This window comes from Protopterus annectens, chromosome 1.part0 (genome assembly GCF_019279795.1).
Source record: "Protopterus annectens isolate FY-2018-M chromosome 1.part0, PAN1.0, whole genome shotgun sequence".
Classification (NCBI taxonomy): Eukaryota; Metazoa; Chordata; order Ceratodontiformes; family Protopteridae; genus Protopterus; species Protopterus annectens.
In genome coordinates this window covers 1379495612-1379516349 of record NC_056725.1, presented here as the reverse complement: position 1 = coordinate 1379516349, position 20738 = coordinate 1379495612, and the positions used below count along the sequence as shown (strand labels likewise).

At 39.8% G+C, this 20738-nt stretch overlaps 1 protein-coding gene across 1 annotated transcript in view; it reads right to left on the bottom strand.

The window, feature by feature from the left end:
* The window catches only part of LOC122798230 (peptidase M20 domain-containing protein 2-like), a 452943-nt gene that overhangs the window by 374545 nt on the left and 57660 nt on the right, over positions 1-20738 (bottom strand). Inside the window, exon 3 of the mRNA XM_044067013.1 lies at positions 6130-6278. Within this exon, the coding sequence (XP_043922948.1) occupies positions 6130-6278 (149 nt within the window). The remainder of the gene's footprint in view (positions 1-6129; positions 6279-20738) is intronic.

Sequence of the window (20738 nt, the reverse complement as noted above, 5' to 3'; positions counted from 1 at the left end):
GATTTATGTGTAAGGTGCATCTGATCTGCGTTCCATTTGCCCTGAATGCACTGCCCTGCCAGGTGAGCCCCCCATGCATAGTCTGATGCGTCTGTTGTTAAGGTTTGGGTGGCAGGGAGTAGTGTGAATGGTAGTCCCTTGTTCTGGTGGCAGGCCTCTGCCCACCAAAGGAACTCTAGGTGTAGGCAAGGTATGATAGGAATCATAGCTTCTAGATCCTGTGAATGTTGACACAATAGGCTTTTGAGATACCATTGCAGTTTCCTCATATGCAGCCTTGCATATGGAATTAGAAGAATGCAGGAGGCCAAGAACCCCAAGGCTTGCAGTATTTGCCTTGCAGATAACTGGGTTTTTGTGGCCACTTGTTTGAAGTAGGTTGTCAAATGAGCCTGTTTCTCTAGCGTGAGGAAAGCCATCTGGGAAGTTGTATTCAAGCTTGCTCACAAATATAATTTGTTGACAGGGTACCTGGCGTGATTTCTTTTCATTTATGGTGTACCCCAGACAAGTCAGTACCCTTTGAACAAAGGCCAGATGATTCAAAAGTATGTCCTGGCTTTCTGCCTGAATTAGACAATCGTCCAGGTATGGATATATTTGAATATTTATTTGCCTGCAGAATGCAATGACTGGAGCTAGGCACTTTGTGAATACCCTGGGCACAGTAGATAAGCCAAAGGGCAGTGCAGAGAACTGATAGTGCATGTAGCCTGTTTTGAAGCATAGGAATCTTCTGCCAGACTCCCTGATAGGGATGTGCAGGTATGCTTCTTAAAGTCTAGTATTGCCAACCATGCATCTTTGCCTAGCACAGGAAGCAGCTGGTGAAGTCAGCATCTTGAATTTTGGAATCACCAGAAAGGTATTTAGAATAGAAAGGTCCAAGATAGGATGCCATGTATTGCCTTTTCTTAGTACCAGAAAAAGCCTCAAATAGAAATCTTGTCCCCTTTCCTCTTCTGGTACCAAATGAATAACCCCCATGCTTAAGAGAGAGAGTACTTGATGATTTTGGGCCTCTGCCCACTGATTTGGGGGTAGATCTGGCCACCTGCTTGGTGTTGGTAAGGTGTGGAAGTGAAATCTGTATCCTTGGGACACTATTTAAAACACATTTGTCCTGGGTAATGAGTTCACAGTTTCTGGCGTGCAGACCAATCTTTCTGCCTAAAGGAGCATTCAGTTGGGAAGTGCTTTGAAGTTTTAAAAGCAAGTCATTGAGACAGTATTCCATAGGGGGGGGAGTCTTACTACTCCCTTATTTGCATACGGAAACCTCCCACTGCTTAGTCTTGTGTGTCCCCTTGGACTGAAACCTGGGGTTTCTGCTGTGTCTGGGTTTGGCTTGAGAAGACCTGGAAGGGGCTGGAAAGGATGAATTCTTAGAAAGCCAGTGCCTACTAAATCTAGGAGGCTGAACTCGTAAGAAATCTTTAACAGTTTGCATAGATTTAGCTTTATCTTCCATCTTTTTAAGAACTTCCTCTGCCTTGTTGCCAAACAGGTGGTCCTGATTTAAGGGAGCATCCAGCAATTTAGCTTTAACATGATCAGGCAAAAGATTGATCCTTAAGCCAAGCATGCCTACTGAGCACAGACCCAGTAACAGCAGCCCTGCAAGAGGCCTCTAATGAATCAAATTCCACATTGCAAAGTATGTTTTCCAACCTGTACAAGCAGAACACATTAAATCCTGTAATTCTTTATTTTCCTCACAGTCAGGAATCAACATAATTTTCTGTTTAAGCAATTCAATAACATGTTGCTGATACTTTAACATATGAAACTGGCAGTTTAAAGCCCTAATGGCCACGGTTGCAGAAGTGTAAACCTTCTTACCCCATCTATCCAGCGCCCTGGAGTCTCTATCAGAAGGAGTAGGATTTTTAGCAGTAGAAGCCTTAATGCCCTGTGAAATAGTCTCTGGATCCGCAATAGGATTTTTAAAAAGGAACTTGTGTGAATCAGGAACCCTGTAATATCTGTCAGGTTTTCTGAGAGCAGGAGGCAAAGAATCAGGGGGAAAATTAGATTCTGAAAAAGCATCATCAACAATGTCTAGTACAGGAGGAATAGCTAAAGGCCTATGCTGAGGCAGGAGTAAGAAATCCTCAAGCCTCTTTTTTGAATCAGAAAAATCCTGGCTTTCCCAGTGGAAATGCTCACTTAAGTGTATGTAAGGTTCCATCAAAAGAAAAATCCTCTGGAGGGGAAGCAGAGGGAATAGAGTCCTCTACATCAGAATCCTCATAAGTAGATAAGGGAAAATCCAGATCATCAGAAAAATCAGAATCCTGATCAGACGATTCATAAACAACTTCAGTCCTAGGTCTCTTAGAAGGGGGAGGTTGGCTTCCCCTGATAAGATCTTCAGCCATTCTTATCATTTGCTTTTTAGGCTTAGAGGCCTGAGCATGTGGCCTGGGTGTCGGTTTTTTAGGCATGGTTAGAGATTTACGCCTAAATGAAGAAGGAGGCGTCGGTTTAATATGCAAGTCTGTAGGCTTGAATACACCCTCAGAAGCCGGTGCCTGCACAATAGCTCCAAACCCATTCAAGGTAGAGACATCCGCGGGTTCCATAGTTGAAGCATCTCGCGGAATACCAGGCTCTGAATAGGTCTCAGTAGAGGCCTGGGAATCAGAAGTAGCGGGTATCAGGGGCTGCGAAAGCGCCTCACTGAGTACCGGCGAACTGGCGACTGGCTTAGAAGTATCGTTGGCAGTTTTGGACCTCGGCAGCCTGTCTTTGTCTTTATCTTTGCATTTTTTTGAAATCCCGGTAGTTGGATGGTTAACCAACAACATTTCTGGATAATTAAACCAAGAACCGAAATATTTAGAGGCAAAAATATACAGACAACGGATAGTGCGCTGATTAAATAAAGCACAAAACCGAATGCAAGGTACATCGTGGTCAGGGCCTAGGCAAGGAATACAGTTTGCTTTGCGTCTTTCGGCTTTTTCCCGGTTAGGGGTCGCCACAGCGGAACTCCGGTCCGCTAATGATTGGCAGTAGATTTTTACGTACTGGCTTGCTGGGCCTAACGCACAACCTTCAACGAAGGAACGCCCATTCACGCATGTCGCCACACAGAAGACGCTCTAACTGAGAATCAAACAGGCAACGTCTAACTGTGAGGTGACAACGCTACCGCAGCACCACCACCGCAGGCAAGGAATACAGTACGAATGAAAATCTTTATGAGGTATTTGCTTTCCACAAGTAATGCAATTAACTTTTTCTGACATCGGTAAGAAGCAGGAAAAAGTTTCCCCAATGAGGTACTTCGCTTTAGTTGAAGACTTCGGTTCTGAAACTCGAAAATGAAACTTTCAGGAGTCGGCCAACCGGCACTTGCGAACTGCTTCTACGTCGGGCACTGCATGGCAAGAAAGACTGATGTAATGGCATCGGCTGCATGTTTTATACCCCTGACGACCTGACGTCATGGAAGAAGGGACAGCAACCGACGCAGGACCCAAGATTTTGTTAATCAGGCCGACTGAGGGCTACTGCAAGCAGAGAACTCAAATGTAATGACTGCAACAGTGAAACATGAAGAACATCAATGGACTGCCCTCCTGGTACAGAAAGACAGTTCAGCAGGTGGAACTCTGTCAGCTGAGCCATCTCTGCTAGAGATGGGGGAGTTTCTACTCTCCCTCATGGGCAATGATAGTTCATATAGGTCCCACAGTGTGGTGCTGGATATTGCAGTAGTGGTTTGTCGGCCACCAAGAATATCTCCTGAAGATGCCCAACTATCACAACCTTCTGCACAAAGTATTGTATTTACCTTTTTAGTAGTGTTGTGCCTTTATTTCAACACCTCATTTAATAGTACAAGTCTGGTAGTGGGCTTTACTTACTCCGGTTGAGCTACTTTGCTGTAGTCACAGGTGATTCTTTATCTGGCACCACCAATGTGGAACTGTCACCACCTGAAGTTGGAAGATCAGTTGCCTCGGAGGATGACAGCAAGCATGATCTGGCACAGTCAGGGGGTATGGTGCATGTGCTGGACACAGGGAATGTGACTACAGCATCCCCTACATATTTCATGGACACAACATCTATGCCTGCAGACACCGAGGAAACAAGCATCACACAGGGAGATCTGGTAATTGGGGACACCATCATTCAGGTATATGCAATACCCCCATACCTAATGAATACTGGGATCTGCTGGTAGCTTCACTGAAAGAGGAGTGGGGGCAAAAAGGGGGGTAAGTACTGCATCTCAATGGATAGATGGTTGCCACCCTTCCCCTAAAGCCGGTGTGTCAATGGCTGCAACTTAGTGTATGAGCAGGGTGATCATGGAGGTGAAGGACAGTGCACCACAACCATGACAGAGCTGGAAAGGCCAATGCAGGGTGTGTGGGATGACCTCTGCAAGGGCATGTCCCACATGTGTAACTGCTTTGATAGACTAAATCACATACTGGAATGTGTCCTGTACTCCAGAGGTCACCTGCTGAAGGTGAGGTGACTCACAATGCTGATCCACCAGTACATGTACAGATGGAGGTCATTGTGACTATGAACTAGGCACCACACCAACCACTACATCTGTTGAGTGAAGATTAGGCTGACACAGGACCACTATGTCCTACACAGGATCATAAGAGGTTAGTAGGCAAATGGCCCCAGGGTCACTTACAAGCCTAGCCAAATTCAACCCGTGTTCCCAAGGGTGTTTGTTTCAAGCAGACACTAAAATCAGCATCTATTGCCCCTGTCCAAGAAGGAAGCAGGTGGAACCCCCGAGGTGAATTTCTGGTTACTCATACAAATCGCCCAAATTCTGCTTAAATAGGGCCAATGAGGGGATTTGTTTAACATGCTAGGAAGATTGTTCAAAGGTGGGGCAACCTCTGTGAGACAAATCTGTCACTCCAAGTTCTGCTGATGTCACATACCAGGTTAAGGTCCTTTCAGCGAGTGACCTGTGTGCCATTTGACTTGCGAATGTGCAGCATTTCCATTAAAGCTAAGTCAGAGATTGCACTATATGCAAGGCACAGTTCATCCTTGAGCAGTCTGTACAACACAGTTTTGTACAAGTCTGTACAAAGTGACAATGATTTTAGTCTGTCCACATAAGACAGATCTTGAAGATCATGAATTTTCTTTGTAAGGAACTTTTGCGGTCTCTCCAATTGCTGCAGGTGTTTGGAAAGGAACATTCCAAAGGGAGTGCTGTACTCTTATTATTGGCCTGATGATGGAAGAGTACAGGGGGATTATAACCTCTTTTTTTCCTGGAAGCAATGCCCTTACTTCTGAGATGAGCAATATAAAATGCCCTTCTTACCACTGTAGAGACATGCTGGTCGAAGTTAAGGCTGCTGTCGACCTTTGTGCCCAGATCTCTCATCACTGACTGTGTTCTCAGGGTATTTCTATTGATATGTCTCTCTATCCACTTGGTAGCAGTCAACAATGTTAGTGTCATAGATTGCAAAATCAGATGACATGGTGCTTCTGGGAGCAACAAAGCAATTATAGCATGCTGAAAATGCATATTAACTAATGTGGCAGCAACCCCTAACATTTTTCCCAATTTCTGCAACATGAACTCCAGGAATCCACAGTGTCACATGCTCAGTTCTGTGGCGCACTACTTATACATTTCTGAATCACAATGAACTCACCATCTTGATTTGCCTCATTTGCATACACTAAGCCACTCATTTTAATACCATTTCTCATTACCATGTCATTACATGACCATTAGCATATATCTCTCCCAACTTTGCTGTTCCTTCTTTACCACTAGTAGTAGTAGGTCTGCTTATTAATTAGACACACCCTGCTTGTGGCCTCTCATAAGACAAATTCACTTACCTCAATGCAGCAAAGTTTCCTGAATCCCATCCTGGATATCTTACTTGAATTTTCCTTACTAAAAGAAAATGACATCTGATAAGCAGCAGTAACTATCTACATCCACTGCAGTCCCAAGTTATCAAATGCTACAATTTCATTTTGCATACAATGCAATGCTTAGAGCTCATAATTTAGGTAAGTCATTAAGAGGTCAAGTCTCCTCGGTTACCTAGTTATTTGTGTTTTCACATTGCATTCTTTTTTGCTTTCCAGGTTTCTTCGTTTACTTACTCGTGCTCAGCAAGATCTGGTAGATATGCTGCATTTTCTTGTCCAGGATGGGCCATAAATACAACATCAAGATTTTCAAAGGCACCAGCGTCAATAAGATCAATTTTACCACCTTCATCTTCTTCTGCTGGTGTTCCCAAAACTGTAATCTGAAATCATATATCAACAAATTAGAGAAATAAACTTCACAAAACTCTAATCCATAAATTAGAGAAAGTACACCAATTTACTTAATAAATTCATTACTTGATGTCATTTAAATGCTGCAAGATCCAAAAGAAATAATGTAGAAATGTAGAAATGAATTTAAAAAGCAAGAGTCAGGTCTCAGGATTTTCTATCAGTAGCAGTGTTTTATTATTAATAAAACAAGAAGTAAAGAGGACCTTACTTTCCAGTTAACGGATTAAAATATAGGGTTTAGTACTTACTAAACCATTAACCATAAGTGGGTAAAATCTGACAAAATGATGGAAAAGGTCCTAAAACCACATGATTGTTAACTTACTTTTCTTTCTTTTTTACTTTTTTAATATAGACCAGTTTGGACATGTGGTTAAACAGTAACACGCTTTATTTTATTGTTACATTTGTTTACTGGGAAAAAGTCCGACTGGGCAGTGCAGCCCATTTTCAGAGGAGGCCCGGGAGAAAAGCTCTGTGTATTAATAAAATACAGTAATAAGACAAAGTAGTAACATACAGTAATAAAATACAGTGATAAGACACAGTAGTAACATTCAGTAATAAAATACAGTGATAAGACACAGTAGTAACATTCAGTAATAAAATAAAGAGTAAGCAGAGGTAACATTTATACTACTACACAGTAATGATGCACAGGGTAATAAAGACAGTATAAGATTACAACAATGGCAACATCTGCACTACATTTTGTAGTAACATGAATTTATACAAATTGTTACGATTATACATCTAGTAAAAGTTGTGTCAAGTCACTTCACTAGTTTATACTTCTATTTAATACAGTCAAATCACTACGTTCAGTGGTGAAGATATATATAATGGTTGCATCAGTAGGTACACACAGTAAACTGTAAGAGTATACAGTACTAATAATATTAATACGCATTCAGTCTGCTTTTAGGGGCTAGAAGTACTGAATGAGATAGATTAGATGGGAGAGAGGAGGTCTGAGTACGAGGACTGGTAGTTATTACCCAGGCCTAGTACAGGAGCAAGTCCACGAGTTAGATAGGTGTGACATAAGAATGCTCTTAAAGTCATGTGTGTTTTCTAGTGACCTGATATTGTGTAAGTAAATTCCATGTTTTAGCGACAGCAGGAGTCACCGTAGTTATAATTTATAACTTATTCCTCTAGGATACAGAAGGTGTACAAACATCCTTGAGTTATAATGGAGTTACATACATCCCTTAGAGTTCAATAATCAAACCAAAGCAGGATCTGCAAATGTTAGGGGCTCAGGTAAATAAGACGTATGCATACAGTTCCAAAGGAATCTGAATGCCCTCAGTCTGGGCATCCGAAATGGCTAGGATCATGCAACATAAACTAAGATAGTTCAAGGGTGAAAACAAAAAAATGGAACTCCCTCATTCTGCTTACATGTGTAGTTGCCACACAAGCCACAAAAACTATTATCCCCATGAAAGGTCCATAGCTGGCCAGAAGCAGTGCTAACAATCCACTGTTTGTCCAAAAACAGGCATGTGGAGACTCATTACATCAGCTGATCTTCAAGGGGGTCCTCTGCAGTGGGTCTGCTCTTGAATTCTCCTATTTGAGAATCTTCTAAGTGTTAGTTTTCTCCTTCGTCTTGACCATCTATAATCAGGGCCGACACCCCACCACAGTGAATACCACAGTGCATACCACAGCATCCAGCACCATTATAAGGAAGTGATTCAGTCCCATAACCACAGTTAGTGATTTCACATGGAAAACAAAGAACAATTCTGTAGGCAAAGTAACACAAAGGATATAACATTATAACTTTACAGTACTTATCAAAGGCTTCCCTGTGAAATGAAAAGAAGTCTACCTTGCGTCGGGGGATGAGAGGAAAGGGAAGGGACTAACCTCAGAGGGCCTTCTCAAAAAAAGTAAATAGGCTGAGTAATCATCTATCCATAACATTAGACTATGAATTGTCATCTGTGGTAACTCTACAGACTGGTTGCAACCACACTCACACAAAGAAACAGAAGTCAGAGAGGTCATATGAGGAAACCATACAGCCAACTCTACAGCATCACAGCACTAAGTACACCAACCAAGTGGTAAGTGATTGGTCTCATAATAGCTAAGGAAGATGTCCAACACTATGGTACAAAGTGCAAGACAAACAGTATGCAATGAGGAAAAGAGAAAGCCTACAAAGATAAGGCAAGATCCTGCTGACTTCATCCACCATCTGAGCTCCAAACCCCAAGAAGAAAGGGAAAAGATCAACAGCTACCCTCTGCAAATCTGGATCCAAATCACAGAACTGGGTGGGTAAAAAAATTAAGCAGAAAAAACTCAAACTACAAGTAAGGAACTTCACAGGATAGCAGAAAGAGATACTGAATCTAAAACCATCAACAAAGCAAAGTCAGGTCCAGATTTTGCTCTCTACCAGAATAATGTGCACGTAAATGACAAGATCTGTACTCCATCAATGGAAGCCCAAGACCTAGAAAGGCAAACACTCACAGAATAGAGTATGCCACCTAAACAAATCAGGAACTGTGATAGCAAAAAAGGTAACGTTACCTTATCCTCCAAGGTTCTAGAGGACAACCACAATGTTCAACCTAGAAGCTAGGATGCAAGGCAAAGAAGTGCTTTGTACAAGGGCCATTGTTTTCTGTGCCAAAACCAGAATATCCCCTTGAGAAACAAGAACCTGATAGCCCCAAAATGAAGTCCTTCAGCAATAATGTCTTGCCTGTCCTCCACAAATATTGTGAATAGGTTAGGAATCAAAGGGAATAGGAAAATTAAAGGAAATTTAAACAAATCTTCTCCATCATTCCATCAAGAAAACACCTACAGCAAACTCCAGTCTGTTATTCTGTAGGGATCAGAACCCAGGGAAAATAGCATTTTTTTTAACACCAAACAAATCCTTTTCCCAGAATGTCTCACCTCAATGGGGAAAAAGGGGTAGTGGATGGATGGATGGATGGATGGATGGATGGATGGATGAATACAATATTTCTGCACTGATATTTCCGTATCTGTAGAACATGAAATGCAACCAGGAAACTAACTTAAGAAACATCCTGACAATCCATTCTCCCTCTAAAGAGAGTAGTAACAGCTCATACACCTGTATGAGATGGCACGCCAGTGTCCGATTCCTTGATCCCACCAGAAAAGACTCAAACCTTACAGAATCATCTAGGGCTTAAACAGGTAGCAACTCAACTTTCATTCCTACAAATGCTGACATAGAAGCCCTTTCCAAAGCCAATCTAAGGCCATGGAACATGACCATTCCAAGGTGGACCTGTTCCTCCTTGTAGATGCATCCAATGAGAGACAGAGAAAGAGCAGTAGAAGTGGTAGAATAAAGGGGAACCCCACTCTTGAGATTAATTGGAAAAGGATTTTTTAAACAAGAAACATTTTATTGAATTATCATTTATGACATGGGCATTTATAAATATTATAAATGAAAACAGACCATACTGACATTTCCAGTAGCACAAAAATTATACATCACGTATAATCTTCCATACAGTCATGGCCAATTGAACATTACATAGATCATTCAATTCCTGCCTTCCCTTAACCTCATTCTTCCTCCAAAACATTAGCCTGTAGACAATTCCCATTTTTTATGTAATTCGTTCCTACCCTTTTTTAAATATCTCACTTCCAGTTCTTTATCTCTGTTATTAATATTTACTATGTCTAGTATGGCTGGTTTCTTTTCCATTTTCTACTAATTACTTTTGTGGTAGCCTCCAAAATTAAACCCAGAGAGGCGTTAGGCAATTCCAATTCTTTATCACAGCTCAAAAAAATAATTTCCTTAGTTACATCAATTTGCTCACCCAGTATTTCTGCGTACTCTGTAAGGATATTTAAAGTTTGCCAATTCATTACACTCCCAAAAATATGTTCTTAATTACATCTTTCTTCCCCATCACACCTCCAACATTTGCAATCTACCTGAGGAGAGGATAAAATGCCCATGAAAACACTTCCACACAAAGATCCTAAATCTTCTAGACTTTGTTGCAAACTTTGAGCCATGCATATCTCCTCCCATTGGTTCTTTGTGAATTGCTCATCCAATCTCTCCTTCAAACCCTTTCTATCCTCCGCCGATTGATTCCTACAGTTATCCATGCAATACTGTATATGCCCTGCTAATTATCCTTTTTTTTAACAGCACTCTATCAGTGCTGGTGTTTCACTTAGGAGCCCTCTATTCCTTTCTCTTTGTTTATTCTTCGATATTAATCCTTGATAGGGAAGGCACTCTCTGGCCTGCAGTCCAAATGTATTCTTGGCCTCCTCCCAGTCTATTACCATGCCTTCTCTAATTATTTGCTCCAAATACCTCGATTCCTTTGCCAGTTTTCTTCAGTAAATTCCAGCCCCTCATGCCTATTCTCTGTACCCTTAACTACAGTCATCCCTATCAGCAGAATCTTCTTTTCCATTACCGTGTTGGTTTAATTCTTGGAATACTTTCTGCTACTTTATGAATATAATTTTCTGTATGATTATTGTTATTCTCCTTAAGGATCTCCATCCAAAATCCTGCTCTCTTCCTTATTTCTTGAGCTGCCCCCCCCCCCATTTCATCATCACCCCTTTTTACTTTGGATTATAGCTTTCTGCTTGTACTATATATAGGAACCTTAACTATGTAACTCTGAAATACTGATTCAAATCAAGTAATCAGAAACCACCTTGTTCTATTGGAAGGATCAACTTATCCCACTTGACTCTTGCCCTCTTCCCTCTCACAGAAAAAATCCTTCGACTCTTTATAACTGCTATCCACAATTTCCCCACTAGTTAATAAAAATATGCCTCTTCTGTGTATAAAACTAAGGGACAGAAAACATTTTCACTACTTGTATCTTGTTATCCATATCTGTAAATCAGAGCATCCAGTTTCTCAGTTTTTGTATTATTTTTTGTTTAGTCATATCCTTAGCTGCCAGAATCCTTTTTAACCAATACTTCCAAGTACTTCATTTTATTATGTCTCCATAAAATATGGGTATTGTTTAACCAATTCATGTGTGGGTACATAGTTTATTGTTTTATCTTCATTAATTTTTTACCTCAAGAAGACTTGAAACTGTCTCAGAATGTTCCATAACACTGAAATGACCTTTTCTGGTTTTATCAGATACAAAATAAATATCATTTACAAATGAAGCCAACTTTTCTTGATTACCATACCAATTATATCCTTGAACTTCTGAGTCCCTTATTTTCTTAGCTAATAGTTACAAATGTAATGTAAATAATAAAGGGGAAAGAGGACAACCCTGCCTGGTTCCTCTCTTCACACAGAGCTTATCAGAGAAGAACCCCCTCACTTTAATTCTGTCCTCTGTTCCCTCATATATCATTCTAGTTAACCTTATTATTATTTCAGGGAATGCAAATGTTCCAATTGCACCTACTCATAAAATCCCATCATACTCAATCAAATACTTTCTCTACACCAAGACCCACCGCTGTTCTGTTAATGTTGTCAAATGTTTGTCTTCCCTCCACAAAAGCACGCGGATTCATATCTATTAATTTTAGCATCACTTTTGCCATTCTTTATCAGTTATAGACAAACACTTTATAATCACTGTTTAGAATTGAAATGGGCCTGTATGAAGCTGGATCTGATGGGTCTTAACCATCTTTACATATTACAGCCACCACAGTTTTCTTCCAGGATGTCGGTGCTTCTCCTCCTTTTAAAATACGGTTAAACAAAACCTTCCAGATCTTTATCACACTCATCCCTCCTAGCTTGCAAACTTCCACAGGAATACCATCTATTCCTAGAGACTTCCCTGTACATTGGTTATACATCACTATTTTTATCTTATCTCCTCCAGTCCTGTTAATAACAGAGCATCATCTAACTCTTAACCTTGGCATATTTAATTCTTCCATAAACAATTCTATTTGCACTTTTTCTGGATTTCCACAATTTTCTGCTTTTTACAGATGTTCATAACATTTCTAAAATATTCCTAATTCCTCTACAGGACCACAGGTTACTTTCCTGGTTATAGGCTCCCTAAGCTTGGCAATAACTCTTTCTACTTTCTGTTACCTTGGCTGTTGTGATAAAAGCTTTTGTGCTCGAGTCATTATCAAAAAGCAGTTGCTTAAGAGCAATATTCCTAAACTCATGCATATTACTGAGGTAGTCCCTTGTTTTCTCTTTAGTATGCTGCAGTTGTACCTCTTCTTGTTCTCTAAGATTCCCCCTATTCTGCAATAATTTAACCTTGGTCACTCCCTGCAAATAATTCTTGTTACTTCTTAACCATATCTCTCTCTTTTATATGTACCCTATTTTTAAACTCCACTTTCATTTTATCACACTCCCTAGCTACAATTTCTGAAGAAATTTCTATCTTCCCTAATAACTCCAGAATAATTTCCACTACCCATTCCTGAAATTCCTCTCTGTTTAACAGATAAGTGAGGAAGCACCAGTGCACATTTTTATTTCATTAACTTGCATTTGTATTGCGATGGGGGCTAGCATGGCACCGGCTTTTGCTAATTTGATTATGTGTTGGTCAGAAATGTAATTTTTAGTTACTTCGTTTTTTCAGTACATTTCCCTTTATTGCAGGTACATTAATGTTTTTATTTTTAAACTGGAATGACGCAGTTTCTACCTTTTTGGAGTTTAAGGAAATGAATAGTTCAGTACCCTGGCTAAACTTTGTTGTTAGTCACACTGGGGAAATGGTTAATTTTTTGGCTCTTCAGATTACAGCTGATATTAGATCACAGAAATTTATTACCAATATATTTAGGAAAGAAACTTTTAGTAATAACTATTTACACACTGACAGTTTTCATCCTTCCTTTATGAAGTACATCATCTTTCGAGGGCAGGTCATCAGACTCAGACGTATGGTTAGTGAGGACATCCAATTTATTAAAGAGGTTGACATTTTATGGCCATGTTTGTTCAGAGGGGTTATGATGCTAATAGATTAGGCAAAATCAAAGATGGGGTTCTTAGAGATAGGGCCAGTACATTTGCCCCTATTCTGAAGTCTGGTTTCATTTCCAACAAGAAAAGCAATCACACCATGGACAAAGTTTTAGCTTTTCCTATTCCCATGAGTATAGGAGGTAGCAATACTACAGACATTATTTCTACCAACTGGAAGGTCATACTTGGCAATACTGATTTGACGAAGGTTGTTGGAGATGCCCCCAAATTTATCTTTAAAAAGGCCACATAATTTTAAATATCTATTGGAACATCTTTGAGGTGATCTAACTAACGGACTAGTTGGAACTTTTCTATGTCAGGCCTGTAAGTTGTTGTAGATTTATCAGTTCTCTTAGTTCATTTTATTTTAAACACATTAAATTTACCTTTATTGCGAAGGGCAGATTTACATGCAAGTACAGAGGGTTTACTTTATTTGGCTTGTTGTGTTGGCTGCAGTCATTTCTACTTGGGGAAAACTACTAGGAAGTTAGCTTTTAGGATTGCACAGCATGTGCAGGCTATTAAAAACAAAGATCTTAACGCATTTGCTTGGCATAGTTTAAACTGTAATAATTTTTGGAAGTTAACTTTTTTGATTTCAGAAAAGGCTGACAATCGGAGTTTTGTTAATGATTTTAATCATTATTTAGAATTGAGCTAAGGTGGCAGGTATTTTACGTGCCAATGTATCACCTGGACTCAATGAAACTATTTCACTGTAAAGTCTTTTGTGATTTAGACGTTTATAGTTTGTATAAATTTAAATGTTTATTACTTGTGTTTACTACAGTTTAAGTTGTACGTATTTAATACATTTACATATTGGCAACTCTGACAAGTTAAAATTCATTGAACTATCATGTTGTTATTGGATAACCGGTATTTGACATCATTGATTTTTTTTGTTAAAAAGGCTGTTTTTTAATTGAATTTTATTCTGATGAAGTTCTATATCTAATAGAATGAAAGTGCTAAATTATTCTGTGTTCTTGAGTGACTTATTCCAGTTCCATATGCTCAGATTATTTTAGTATTTTAGTAGTTGCTTGTGTGCTGTTTTTTTTCTTTGAACAATATGTAAATTATCTTTGAACTACTACTACTACTGAATTCACATTCTCCATAACAAATATTTTTATAAATCTCTTAACAAAAATCTACCCTGTTTTGTTCTATTTTCCCTTCTAGGCCCCCAAATACATTTCAGCTGTCACAAATCAAATTCCAGTGCCCACCTATAAGTGATATTCCCTGATGACAGCTGATTACTTCTCCCAGAATTTTCTTAAACTTCACTGTAGCAGTTTTAGGTGGAATATAAATACATGCCAGCATAATCCTCCTCCCTTGCCAGTAGCCCCTTCCTACTACAAATCTATCATCATTATCTTTATTTCGTCATCACAGATAGAGCTCCTCTAACAATTAGTAGAAGTACTCCCCTTTTCCTTTGTCTTATATATTCTGGTGAATAACCATCCCAAAATTGTTTCCTTATCAAATTCTCATGCTCATTTCTTTCCAAATGTGTCTCCTGTAGTATAGTTGTTTGCACTTTTCATTTCTTAACATAGTTAACTACTCTTTCTTTTTTGCATATACCTGAGACCATTCACATTCAAAGATAATATGGAAAATGCTGCTATTATGACAAAGTTATTGTTCCCACCTGTTACATATAACAGTTTTTTTTAAATGTCTAGTTTCAACTTTTGTGTTACATGCTTACACTGTTTTAATTTTTAGCAGGCTGATCTTTTATGCAGTTTTGTCATATCCATTTGAACATATGTCATATCTTACAAGACTTATTGTTTTAATGAAAATGCCCAAACAAAAATAAAAAAAACAGAATACCCCCATGACTTATTAACTTAATAAAAACACAAAATTATGTATATCTTCAAATAATGAAATTTAACCCTCCTAACAGGAACAACTGTCCCAGATTGGCAACTACACTCACAAGCTTTAATTGACCTGTAATGAAGGTTACCCTTGCTAAGACACATGGTACAGCCTGTGATTCTACTTATGCCAAGTGCTCGTTTTGCCTCATCTTTATTCCTTTCCCAAATGTAGAAAACAACCTGAATGCTTTCAGAAAACATTATCTTTTAGCCACTGAAAGAAAAAGTATTCTGATTTTATTGCCCTCTTTTCAGCCTGTCTCTATAGAATTATGAGAAAAAGATACAGTTGCCTTCAGCTATAGGCTTCTTATGTTGCACTGTGAAAATGTATTTCCTAAAGGAAAACTTTTCATTGCATTCAATGTTCTTTTATTTACTTGCTTCCATTTAAAACGTGTTGTTAAATCAAGCCAACTGCCTTAATCCAATTGGTAAAGGAATCTGGGTGAGAAATTGGAGACTAGCTCATCCATAATCCGTATCTTTAACTTTCCTAAAAATTAAGCCTTAAATCATAGTTCTTATCCCTCTATGAAGAGGGCTTCCCCTAGCACTGCTACCTAAATATCATCACCTCCATGGCTTGGGAGGAATTTGCAAGTTTATGAAAGTGGCCCATCAATAATACAGTTATCAGTGTCACAACAAGTTATGGTGGGACAAGCCCACCAATCAAAAATTGTCAGCAGTGATCCAAAAATTAGGGAGCATATTTGAAGACTAATTACTCTGCAGCCACTGAGGGTGCATTACAACATCTACTCTCAGAAGTGCAGCAGAGGAAATACAAACTATGCACTAGCCTTTACTCCTACAGCTTATCTTAGCAATTCTTGATATGCATTTGTACTATCACACAGGGATCTATCACACAGGGATCTGAATGGACTTTTTTGGCATTTACTTCTCTGAAATAAAGGCCAGTGTCATGGGCCTCTGGCTGACCACATCTACAGACCATTGCAAATTAGGAGCAGTCACAGAATCCCCCACTGACACTAATGCTCTTCAGCAAGGCCTGACACAGACAACTTATGTCAGAGCCATGGACTAAAAGTAAATGCCAAGAAATGCATAATACTAACCTTCAGGAAGTCATCCACCCTGGTAACTATCATATTGACAACACACCCCTAAAAAGTGACCCGTAGACAGGGACTTTGGAATAAACATAGACAGCAATTTAGCCTTTGACCATCACGTGTCTACAAGCAGTAAGGAAATCATTCTATGTTGTGCAACTTATAAATAAAGGTATGGCATCAAGATCTAAGGAGGTTGCTGTTCCACTATATTCAGTACAGTCAGCATTCATACTTGTTATAGAGTACAATACTCCTTTGGTATGTACCTAACCAGGCATGTCCAACAACTGGAATGTCCACAGAGGTTCCTCACTAAAAGAATAAAGGGCAGACTGCCTCAAAACACTATCCCTGTATTCGGTCGCCTACATGTTAAGTGGAGATCTATACCTGGCATAAAAGGCAGGACCTCCTGTATATCCATGAAACAAACAGCACCAGAATTACCCATTCTGAAGACTTAAACCTTACTTGTGATACAAATAGGACCTGCTGGAATGATAGGATGTATCCCAGGGACTACCCCTTCTCTGGAATGGACTCCCTCTCCATGTAAAGCAGAGCTTCTCTCTGAACCAATTCAAGTGTAACTTGTACAACTGGATAGGGAACAGGAAATTCATCCCTGGTTTGGCACCTATGTCTGTAATGGACACAGGCAGCCTGCAAATGGTTATTTCCCAGGCCCCTGCTTGTAAAAGATTCATCGCCCAAGCCCCTGCTTCCACTTATCAAGGGTATCAGAACTTGTCTGAGATTTGGGATGAATGGCAAAAAGACCCTAGAAGCAATTAATTTAGTAAGCACCAAGATGAAATTAGCAATGAAAGGAAAGTCAAGTCTTGGTGAGTACCTTTATGTGTTTTACAAAATCTCACTAAGACGACACTGGTATATATATATATATATATATATATATATATATATATATATATATATATATATATATATTGCATTTTATATATCACAGAGAAAGGCATGTCAGAAAATAAAAAAGAAGGCTGAATGCACAGGTCACAGGATAAAAAAATACTCTCCCCTGGTGTATCCACTGATGCCAGGACTGAGGAAAAAGTAGTACAAAATCCTCAGGACATGGAAACATTCCTCCCACATAGTTAGGTCAAGCTCAGGAGGATGGCCACCCTCACGTGGTAAAAGGAAGACGTCCACAAAACTCACAAAAATCTGACAGGCCAAGCAAGAGGCATAACAACGATAAAGTAGACAACTGAAGCTAAGGAAAACATTATGTACTGTCACTATTATGCAGGAAGCCCAGAACTTCCAGACTCAGGATATGTAACAGTAAGAGAGAAATTAGACGAAAGAAAAAATACTTAACACAAGAAAAAGTGTCAAAAGCTAAGGATACAAAATTAAGTTCCCTAATGCCATAAAAATATCAAGGAAGAATTAAGTACATAAAGGAACAGTGGGCCACCAAAAAAAAAAAAAAAGAAAGAAACAGCTGAGGAACTGAGAAAAAATAGCGAACAAAAACAGAGGATTTTGAAAGGTATAAAAAGAAGCATAGACATGGGAAAGACACTTGGACATTATATTCTCAATCCAACTGTCTAGTCAATAACAAAAGGTCTGTTGCCATGGATATGAACTTTCCCACTAACTCTGTTACCAGCTTTGGTAGATATGGGTATCCTGAGGCAATGTAAAAATTGCCTCTGGTTTATGGACAACCAGCAAATACTCACACAAACTGATATGGTATGTGAGAGATGTATTTACACAATGTCACTAGTGGCAAAGCTCTCACATAAAAGTACTGGTAATGTCAATATCATTGTCAGTAGTACAAGCTCTGCACCCATCACACACACAACTCAAAGTAGACACAAAAACCCACATGTGCTGATGCACTTAAATGTAACCTTCCTGAACCCCAAAGACCTCCTAGATGAAGTACACATTGCAAAACACCCTTAGCAGCCCCAAATGCACTCTTTCAAAACAACACCCACATCAACACATACAGCCACAACTCACAGAGCCTCTACTTCTAAGCCCACAAGGCAAGCCACCACACAATCCAACAATCTGGTCATTGTAGACTCCATCATGAGACACACTGATGTCCCTCTCACTAGGCTAAGTAAGGAGAAAGTTACAGTCAGTTGCTTATCAGGGGCCAGGATGCGCCACATTACACATGCACTCTGAAGTACCAGTATGACTCAGTCACAGTCATTGCGAGTGTCAATGAACTCAGACGTACCTCCCTAGACTATATGAAGAGAGATATCATGGAGCTCTCAGAATGTGTGTTCCAGACTGGTATAAGCCTAGCAATGGGCACCAGTTTACCTTCTCCAAGGATGATGCCACAATATAAGCAAAACATGACTTGACTTTAATAACTGGCTTAGTTTCTGGTGTCATTCTAAGGGGGTGCAATATTTGTCAGCATGGAAAGAGATGATTAACATCTTTGCCAGGGATGATCTGCACCTCTACTCTCTAGGCTTTGGAATATTAGCTAAAACATTGTCCTCCCCCATAGTGCCTTTTTTCAGCAATGCCAAACTTGGGACACAGCAAAGTAAAACCAAGAAAATCTAAAGGTGTTACTACTCAGTGCTAGGAGTCTAAACAAAACACTCCACTCCCTAGAAGCTCTCTTCACCCTAGAGAATGCTGACATCTGTGCGGTCACTGAGACATGGTTTAAAGCTGCACAGTGCACACTGACCGTGCAAAGTTATAATGCATTCCACACTTTAGACCAGCTACTACCCAGACAAGGACTAAAAGTAGAGGTGTCTCGATTTACATCAAAAATAAAGAAACCTCAAAGCTGGTCAAAAAGGACAATGCACTTAAGCTTCTCCACATTCAGATCACCACAGGCAAAATCCAATAACACTTCCTTGCAAGCTGAGTCCCCCTCTATAACCAAAGAAACCCATACCATATACTTAAACTTATTGGAAAAACTCACCCTCCAACCCAATACCATACTCATGGACTACTTTAATTACTCCACTATTAACTGGGAATCATATACAACATCAAAAGTACATGCACAGAGATTCCTGGGTTTTGTAAACAAACTCCCTGGACCAGATTGTCAATTCACCAACGATGGGTGCAAACATACGGGATCTGGTCCTTGCTAATATAGAGAGTGCTGCACAGCCCCTAGTGTAATACATTCTCTGGTAAGGTCAGACCACAAAATGGTCTCCTTTAAAGTAAAAATAAAACCATAACCCTAGCTAACCATGGAATATTCAGGAACTACTCTAAGGCTAACTTCCTACTTTTAAATGACAACTTGGCAAAATTTCAAGCTCTCAAAAACCCTGAAATCACTGCTGCCTATGCAGAACTGTTCAGAGAAACCCTATACAGGTATGTTAATGGCTGCATAGAGGTAGCTGTACCCACCAGTAAGTACAGCACTAACTCTTAAAACAAGCCACCCTCATAGAATCACATCATCAATAGGCTGTATAACAGAAGGAAGAAAATCATGGCAAAAATTAAGAGGTGCAGCACCCAGCAGGATAAAAGCACTCTCAGCAAACTAAACTAAAAACTCAAAGGAGAAATAATGTCTAGCTCTCAGGCCAAGGACAACCATAAGGCATTCTTTAGTCATGTCCACAACCTCAAAGTCAATACATAATTATGTTCAAAGCTCATTGTAAATGGATCCGCCTATACAGAGTCAGAAGCTATAGCAAACCTACTGGCCAACAAATTCAGGTCCAATTTTACTCCACTCTCCCTTTCAGCCTTCCCTCAGGAAATACCATCTAATATAACTCCCCCTGAAATGACTAGGGAACAGGTCCTTAATGCTCTCTCTAAGGCCAAGAACATTGCATCAATGGGCCCAGACATGCCTTCTAAATAGCATGAAACATGATGTATTAGGCCATCTGGAATTGCTGTTTAACTATAGCCTCCAGACAGGCTTCATGCCTCATGAATGGAGAGCAGCAACAGTCATCCCTCTGCACAAAGGTGGGAAACAGACCCATAACTCTCACTAGTCTCATATGCAAAGCCATGGAAATAATTATCATGGAGATGACTGATAATGACATAGGAAACTTCCAGACACTGGACCAAATCCAATCTACTTTCATCAAGAGCAGGTCATGCCTTCTCTACCTGGTGGACTAAAGATAACGAAAGCAATGGATGGGGACAAAATGGTTCATACTGCCTACCTTGACCTGGCCAAGACATCTGACACAATGCCCCACTTGCGCATTATTGACAAACTTAACAGGTTAGGTACAAACCCTTATGTCACCCAGTGGATAGCGAGATGGCTCACAGACCAGACCCAGGAAGCTAGAATTGGGAAGTCCACCTCTACAAAGAGGTCAGTCACAATTGAAATCCCTCAGGGATCAGTCCTGGAACTGCTCCTTTTTGGCATTTACTTCTCTG